This window comes from Tigriopus californicus, chromosome 6 (genome assembly GCF_007210705.1).
Source record: "Tigriopus californicus strain San Diego chromosome 6, Tcal_SD_v2.1, whole genome shotgun sequence".
In the NCBI taxonomy this organism is placed as follows: Eukaryota; Metazoa; Arthropoda; class Copepoda; order Harpacticoida; family Harpacticidae; genus Tigriopus; species Tigriopus californicus.
The window spans coordinates 1,631,710-1,640,539 of record NC_081445.1 but is presented as its reverse complement, the minus strand read 5'-3'; the positions used below and the strand labels follow the sequence as shown (position 1 = coordinate 1,640,539).

Sequence of the window (8,830 nt, the reverse complement as noted above, 5' to 3'; positions counted from 1 at the left end):
TGAAAAAACACCTGCTAAGTGTTTCTTTAGAGCTCCTCCCAATCGTAGAAAATAGAATAAAATGCATATATCAACTGAAAAATATTTCCAGCAACTTTTTTAGTCTCTCCCAATATGAGAGGTCTCTCATTCCTGTGATGTTCCTAGTAAAACATCTTTGGACCTGCTCCAGACTTGGCAAACCTGCTGAACTAATTAGAGCCCAAATGGGAGAGGCATATTCAAAATGCCATGATTTGTCTTTATGATTTCAAAATGGCGCAATTTTCAAGCAGAAAAGTTGAGAGTTCGATTGAGACACATGACCTTGGTCAATTAGATAGGGCCTATGTAATGAGCCCTGGTTGATATTGTTGATCGATAGTTGATTTTTTAGTGTCGCAAATTAGTTAAAAATGGCCAAGTCGTTGTCGAGTTACAATTGCCTTTGTCTTGTTTGACAAATCAGTGGAAAAGTCCATGAATGCAACGTCTTTAACCGTCCGTTCATTGAATGAATGCCTCTAAGAATATGTTTGCCTTCAAAGGAATAACATGTTGTCATTTACTCTTGACTGTTACTCTTCAGATCAAGTCTCAAGTTTGGTTTGCTTATTCAGTTATTTCTTTTTTCTCATTTTGGCATTTATGTTCGTCTAATGAAAGATGATGATGATGATGATGATTTATTTCGGGGACTTTGTTGATATGATAAGAACGGGAATAATAAAAATAAAAATGAAAGAAGCTTCTAAGGATCAATAGAAACCCTTCACTACGCTTTAGCGGCTCTAAAGTGAAATAATTACAGTCCGGTATGGCGGCATATTACTAAACTACTTACGTATTCATAGCATGAACGGTCACCGCTTTCCAGTCCAGTCCATCAGGCACCACCACTGTGGTCACTGTGGGTAATCGATCATCGGCCTTTGGAACAAAGAGTTCCAACTTAAGATTAGCCAAACCTGCAACGAGAGTATCAGAAAAGGTGTAACAGCCTTTAGTGAATTGTTCGTACTTCCAATCAAGGACTATCCATAAGAGAAAGCGGCAGAAGAGCTTGATAAATAGATTGGCTATGAGAGTGTTTCACATGGATGGGGAACAATGGTATGGTACATTGTCAATGTAATTATGTGAATAGCTTGTGATGTGTGACCAGTTTGGGCTCAAAACACACTTGCTGTGTCATTATAAGGTAGCTTTTCTGCGGACTTCCTTTCAGCTACTTGGCATTAACCCCTCCGCAATTCAAGATGGAAAATTTCTATTTCAATTTGAACTCTGTATTCCTGTGACGTCTGAAGCACTAACGAACAATAATAGTTGGTAGACCTGGCTAGCCCTTGAACTATCTAATCATAAAATAAGTCTGAACGATTAATTGTCTCGTAAACAAAAGTTACATTACACCGTCGTCCTCCTTCCACATCCGGTTTATTGAATGTACATTATTTAGACTATGATAGTGAGAATGTGGATAAATTTCTTCATATAGTAGAAATAAAAGTTTCAAGATCACCCAACTTATAATCCAAAAATTGACAATTTTGAAAAACAGGCTGCTGGCTTGCAATTGTTAATCCATAATCCATAATTGTAGAATGAAGGATCTACTCATATTAGTATTTTCTGTCCAATGCAAAAGAAAAGTGTTGTAGAATAGGTTCTTTGTAGCCTTTTACCACTTTACATGGACAGAAATCCAACATAACATATATGCAAAGTTCTCTTATAATATTTGAACAAGAAAAAAAAACACATCGATACTCAACGAACCCAATGGAAAATAGTAGAATATCGCACGATTTCGTATGTTGAGGATCGGAATGAGGATGATTGAGCAACTCATTCTTCTTTCCCGAACGTGCTTTGCTCTGGGATTGATCTTTGCTTAAACGACATGCGTGCACCCTGACACATAAATTCACCCTGCTTGGCTTTGGTCCTCTTGATAATGTTGCAATAAAGGTGCTCAATCCAAACCAAATTATAAAATTTGTTTTATGGTCAGACAGTACCTCCTATTCAGTCTTTGGCTACATTGGTTTTTAAAATCTGTTTTATCATGTTTAGTTCATCTGAGTGTAATATTTTGCCAACGTTCCGGCTTCATTCAAACTTGGGCACCTCAAAAACAGGACAAGGCAAATATGAAGCCAGAAATACGCCAAAACTTTCGAGATACCAATCCATGCCTATCAACGTGGGCATTGAGAAGCCAAGCGTCTCCAGCTTGCCAAATGAAATATTTTTTGCAACTCTCTTGTACTTGGAATTACGATTTGAAAACCAATCGGAACATTTTTTTTGTCAGGGTGTAAGTGTAGAAATACGGGGTATGAACATTCATGTACATGATATCTTCACGGCAATTGCTTTGTCAGGTCTCCGATGCGTTTTTTCCGAATGCATAGTTCTTCATAGCAACACAATGACAGTATGATTGAAGAGAGATGGTCTTTATTTCCGGAGGTTCGTTTCTGACCATTGATCCTAAGCAAACCCCATCCAGTTGATCATAGTTTCTGTAATCTATTTTCCTTTATATGTAGATGAAAAGTTTGATTCGTATTCTTCTTGAAGGCTTTTTTTTCATTGACAATGCGTATTTGTTTGATATTGGCTCAATCTGGCCTAAAGGCAATGGCATAGTAAATACTCTAAAGCCAAAGTAACTTGTTACCAAATGGAGCCTGATGTTGCGCATTGTTCAATTCAAAACCGTCAAGTTTCAATTTCAAGATGCTCAATTCAAAATTTCAATTGATCGTTTGTGGCGAAAATCGTTCCTTTTCCTTTTTTAATCGTTTTGTCACCTGTCAGATGGCAAACACTTGAATGATACAACCTCAAGGGTGTAAAACTCGACTTGTCATGCAAGAAATCAAATCAGAATTCAAAATCACTGAGTCCGAATGTTCAGATAAGTATCAATATAATTTGCAAACTGATTTGATTCCAACTGCACTGACTTTGATTATCACGCATTATTAGAAAAATCAAAACTTCAGGATATCAGTGGTATACTTTAGATTCACCAAAAGATACAAATGTCATTATGTGATTCGTGCTTAAAATTCGCGATCTGCAGATAGGTAAGTGATTGCAATTACTTTGCCAACTCTACATAATTCGTTGTTCCATCAAATAATGCATGAAAACAAAGTTAATTAAAACGAATAAGCTTTGCGTCTTGAATTGCTGGGAATTCCATTCCCAGTGGGAGTAAGGAAGTCCGCAAAAAACAAAAACAAAATCTTTGCAATCGCCCTGAAGCTCATGCGCATCGATCGTTTGTTGACTTTTGTTCTTCTTGATTGTAAATTGATATCTAAATGTTATCCCATCGCATTTCCAAAAGGTTATCAAAGCTGTATTTTATTTTTTTGAGGTTTGAGCACAATTTCCAGAGATTGAACCAAACCGGCGGTTGGAATCGATTACACTTGTCCAATTGCTCCGATAGCGTGGCCCAGTTTCCCATTGAACTTTGAACGGCTCCCTTGGGGATGCGAGATGGGATTAGAAGTAAAGGACGTATGGCAGCCCTGGTGGACGCTTGTTTGGGTAACAAAAGTCCAAAAACTTGTCATCGTCCTAGTAAGGATCATTGTTCAGGCCGTGTAAGCAGTTCTCGAGTTGTCTGGATTACCACACAGCAAACAGATGTTCGATTGCATTGAGATCGCTTGAATTGAAAGGGTCCTTGTTTTAGACATGTGACCCGAGAGAGAATTGGACTTCGGCCTCGTGTGGCCTCTATGTAACTGCAAACAGCAGGGCGAAGAAAGAGGCCCTCACACAAGTGTAGCAAATCTAGTGGACGAAATATATGATACTCCCCATGGAGACGTTACTTTTATCTCAGTCGTGTTTGTCATGTTCCACCCAAGTGGCAAAAACTCCACTTCGACTTGGCAGCTAAGCAACCAAAATCCATTTCTTTGGAGGGTTTACTCATCGCGACTTGTTAGAGGCCGGAAGTGTGCGCGACTCAAACACGTGGTGCGCGTTGTGAGTCGACTTCGAAATTTGAGTTTATTCAAAGGAGAAAAAGGTCGGATTTTCCGAGTCGAAAAAGGTCCACTGAACCAAAAAGGTTTGCTCTCTTTTTCAAACATTGATAATCATCCAACTGTAGGTACATCCATACGTGCATACACTTGGCTCCAGATTTTTGCATCCTCCTTGGATAAGGAGTCTTTGACATTCAACTAAGTCTCTTGACATTGGACTCTAAGTAATCGACAACTGAATCACAACTGAAGGCTTGCCTAGATCGATACGAAAAAGTATGAATGTTAAGGTATCCCGATGAAGCCAATAGATTTCCACATCCAGTGTTGTCTTTTACATCTAATCACTTGCCTATATTTTTGAGCTGCTTCGATAACCGTGGAACCCTATTCTCATGCTTATGGGCTTTAAAGCTTTGATTTCGCAAAACAACGACATCATTTGGCAAGAAATTTAACTTTGTTAATATAATCAAGGATGTCAAGTTTTGATTGGTGGATGGACTTGGTTGATTTTAGTTAGAGTCCCCAGAATGCAGCAGAAAGAGCCTGAATTTGAGGTAACTCTGAATCTGGATCTATTCACTTTTGATATTGCTTTAAGTACAACTTGCATCCCACTTTTACTCTGCACTAAAGGTAATGTTCTCAGTCAAAAGACTGATGCACTTCTGCAACAACATTTTTGTCTGTTTAACACAGGAACTGGACTTTGTAAGAAACAAAATGGACCATTCTTTCTAATTGGGCATCCGGGATACGGTTCTATTAAAACAGGCACTGAGGGTTGAAAAACCAAGATCAATGGAATTTGTTACTGAAAAACGAAAAACCAATTTGCCGAAATGGGAATGTGATTGAAAAGGCCTCTGTCTAGTCATTTGATGAGGTACCAAAAGGCTGTTCAAAGTTCCTTGTCTACTCGTAGTTCACTGTGTTAAAAGCCACTTGTGGTCTTGAAAGGTGCAAAGTTGTTGTCATCTCATTAAAGGTCTTTCCTTAGCAAAAGATTGTTGGAAACATCTGGAACGAACTATTTCACTAGTAACTAATAACTTGCAATGATACATATCGGAGAAAAATGGTACTAGATTTATCGAAATTAAGGATTAAAAGGAGTAGACGAAGAAGAAGAAGAAGTAGACAATGTAGTTCCCAATTCTGTACTTTTGCTATCTAACATTCATAACTTGAAAGTTGAAGATCGGTTTCTTCAAGTTTCTTGGACCATTCTTTTGCTTAAAACCTCAATTTCCTGTTTTGTGATTGTTTAACATTTTAAACAACATCCCAACACAGGATTTAAGCATCATTTACCCCACTCCACCCCCATTGCCAAAGAGAACAACTAACAACAGATTTCTTTAAGTAGTTTCTTCACCAAAGCTTCTCAGTTGTGAGGATACCTCGTGTCTTAAAGAAGGTCACCTTTAGAAATTTACAATTTAGTCTGTTGAGTTAAGTGACACATTTCGAAATCTTGAAAAACTGAAGTGAACCGAAGAATTAAGAGTGTTCTAATTGGAAAATCAAGCTGACGATTCCTTGGCTGAATTTCGTCGAATTCCAGTTTTCGTTGCAATTTCACACTACAGTTTGAGGAAAGTGTGGATTTGTCTCAATAGAAAATTTGAAAAAAAAAACCGGAACCGTTTGTCGAAATTTGTGGTCATCAATGTTGGTGCACACCACTCTAACCACTATTGCATGGTTGCAAAGAATGATGATAAGCGAGAGAGAAAGCTAATTTGCTCTTTTATCTTTTCAAGCACAAGACATGTTTAGTAAATGTCCACATCAAAAGTCTTGACGTCATGTGCGTCTCACACGTTCTTAAAAGAGTTGGGTTGAAAGCCAACTTTGTCAGAAAATCCCAGGTTCCACAAAATTGTTCCTCGCTCAACCACCTGGTTCTGATCTTAAAGTGTCAGATTAAAGAGGGAAAGAGAAAGTAACTGGTTCGCCTGTTTTTCCTGTCTAAAACTCGTTTGAAAAAAGTGTGTGATTAGATTCTTGCCAGGATTTAGACTCTCCCTTTGAACCTTTTGCACTTTTTTTAAGTTTCAACCTCTCTTAATTTTGCACTCTTCACGTGCTGGGCCTTAAAGAGCAAAATTCCGTCGCATCAAATCAAGGCCTATTCAAATCCTCCTCAAGTGGCCTTTTTCTCTGGCGACAAAGATGTTTAAGACATTTCTTGAGAAAGGCTCTTTTTATTCATTCTAACAAGGGTAACTCAATTCTTGAGCGCGATTTCGCCCAAAAGCTAAATAAGACCCCTCAAGAGTTGTATATATCATTTATCTTACTTTATCTGATCACACACGCATAACTGACACTATCAGATATTCTGCAATGGTGCAGAAAATCTTATTCAAGATGAGTTCGAGCTGTCAAACCCAACGGGTTCCTGAACTCAAAGAAAAAGAGCCTCTCTTGTCTCCTCCTTTCTTCAACTTCTTTGGAACGAACAGAATTGACGTACGTAAATCATGTACACAACAAAGTCTCTGAACCGGAATACTAAATAGGAAACAAAGAGACCCCCCCCCAACCACCACCACCACTTCAAAGGGTTCCACTATATATCACCCCGGTCTGAATGAAGAAGGCTATCTCATTTTGCAGGCTTCAACAACAAGATGATGCACAAGACCCCACTCGCTCAGATGTTGTTGACTTGGATCTTATTGAGCTTGGTGGCCACCACAACGGCCTTTGAATGCTACACGGGCAATGATGACACCATGAGGAGCAAACAGTGTCCCTCATTTGGTGCCATGAAGTTAGACGTCTGCTTCAAAAGGACAGGTAAGCAAATCCTACGAACGGCCTCAGGGTCCCTGTTCCGACGGCCAATATCTAAGTGGGAACAGGGAACCTCATTGGGGGGGAGGGGGGGCGGCTGTTGAACCCTGAACAGGACTTAATGTGCTGAAGGTTCAAGGTAAAACGCTTTCGAACTTGTATTTGGGCCGTGTTTTCAAATTTCTATTTTGAACGATAACTAGGCCAACACTTCGAAAGCCTTCAAGCATAACAGATCCCTTAGGCCTATGGTACTATTGTATAAAAATATAAGTGCATATCGGTACCAATTTATGAAACCAGCCTCGCCTCTTAAGACAATAGTACGAGCTATTCTTTCTTCCTCGGATTAAAAAAACAGTTCTTCGGGTTCCGATCCCAAACCCAGGCCTTGTAAAAGGATCTGGGAACTAGAGAGGGGAGGAAAAAGTCTGTCTAATCTAGAAAGCCGAGGGTCAGTTCTTGAACCAAGTTCACTCTTACTATGGTCTTCTATGAAATATTAACACAAAGGTCCCAGGCCTAATCTGAATTCGAGAAAACTGCGTCCACATAGAAGGGGATGTTTTTGTAATCTGTCAATCTAGACACGGACTTGTGGACTGCGATGGGGAAGCAAAAAAATCTGATCTTCTTCACCGTTAACTTTTTTCCAAACATGCACTTCAGATGACATAAAATTTGATTTTGCGGCCTGTTCTTGGTCAGCCATATGAACTTTTGACAACATAACTTTGAAAACGAACCACTTTACAAGTAAATGATATAAGAATGACCTGCCTGTAATTGAAAAGATCTACGTTTCTTATTTTATTATTTAAATTCGAAAAAATGGCTCAGAATTGCTATAACCAAGAGCAGTTTGATTTGGCGGGAAGCTCGTTCACAGCCCATATTTCTAGAGGTTCGTGACCTAGATAAGATATGTTTCCGTGTCACGACACTTTAATTTAGGGTTAAAAAATGCAAAACAAATTGACATCTCCACCTTTATCGTTTGAATTGGAGGAAATCAATGGTAGCAACATTAGCTATAATAATGATTCTATGATTCAGCGGAATGGGCCAGAGGGAGGACTGAGCTTAGAGCAGAAAACAGCCCCTAAAATTATAACCAGAGACTCTAAGAGCTTATGCCGTTATAAGAAACATTGTGATCAAAAGTGACTCAAAATCTATTCTGAAGGCGTTTATAATAAAAACTGATTCTCGAGTCTATATTTGAAAAAGGACTTCGTTAGAGCTTGTCATTTCTCTAGATGAAGGGTGCCTCATGACGAGGATGTTAGTTATGAATACGAATGAACTTTTGTAGCTTTGTCAGGTTAAATATTCGAAGAAACGAGCCAAAAAAAGTAAGGTTGTTTGATCAAAATTTCAAAATTTCAGTTAGTTGGTAGCAAAAACAAACGCATGAAAATAAATTGCAGCATTCAGAACAAGGGAAAATTCACAACATGATTCGATTCTTAAGCGTCATCTCAAGGGGTGTTTGCAACTATAGTTGGGCCTTCACCAGTCAATTGAGCCACCTATCACACAATCAACACTATTTATTGTGTATTTCCATTGAACAAAATTCTGTTTTGAGATTGGTTCTACATCTGTTCATGTACAGATTTAATCTAACCCCCAAGTTTCCCTGACAATGACAATGATGAAGGAAAACCGAACCAAGCACCTTCCTCATTAAAGGAACAAACACTATTCCACGTCCTATCTCCTGCTCAGTATCATGCGTGACAACTTGATTACGCCACACAACCTTTACACCAATATATAAAGTGTGTAAAAAGTGGTTAAAACTTCGTGGTGGGGAGTATGTAGATTGTACGTTTTCGGACTTGACCCACCGTGGGCACGTTTACCTTTTTTCATCCCAATCCATCACGGTGTGGACGTGATCAATCGACAGGTCCCAAGTAAGACAAGCCCACCTACTTGGACAATCTCCCAAAGGCCAAGAAGGTCTGACCAGTTTTTGCCATTGATTAGACCCTTCGACACGTTCAATTTTTTTG

The 8,830-nt window shown here is 38.9% G+C and overlaps 2 protein-coding genes across 5 annotated transcripts in view; one reads left to right on the top strand and one right to left on the bottom strand.

The window, feature by feature from the left end:
* LOC131882358 (alanine--glyoxylate aminotransferase-like) overlaps positions 1 to 8,830 on the bottom strand; it is a 51,589-nt gene that overhangs the window by 19,675 nt on the left and 23,084 nt on the right. For both annotated transcript variants that reach the window (XM_059229483.1, XM_059229482.1), the window contains one exon: positions 824 to 947. In XM_059229483.1, the coding sequence (XP_059085466.1) occupies positions 824 to 947 (124 nt within the window). The remainder of the gene's footprint in view (positions 1 to 823; positions 948 to 8,830) is intronic.
* LOC131882361 (uncharacterized) overlaps positions 1 to 8,830 on the top strand; it is a 29,575-nt gene that overhangs the window by 14,301 nt on the left and 6,444 nt on the right. Inside the window, exons 1-2 of one of the 3 annotated variants that reach the window (XR_009373482.1) lie at positions 2,988 to 3,080; positions 6,630 to 6,812. Coding sequence is in view for 1 of the 3 variants with exons in the window: in XM_059229488.1 (XP_059085471.1) it covers positions 3,865 to 4,084; positions 6,630 to 6,812 (403 nt within the window). In the remaining 2 variants the exon portion in view is untranslated. Of the gene's footprint in view, positions 1 to 2,987; positions 3,081 to 3,838; positions 4,085 to 6,629; positions 6,813 to 8,830 lie in introns of those variants that run through there. The other 2 variants (XM_059229488.1, XR_009373481.1) reach the window with 2 other exon arrangements.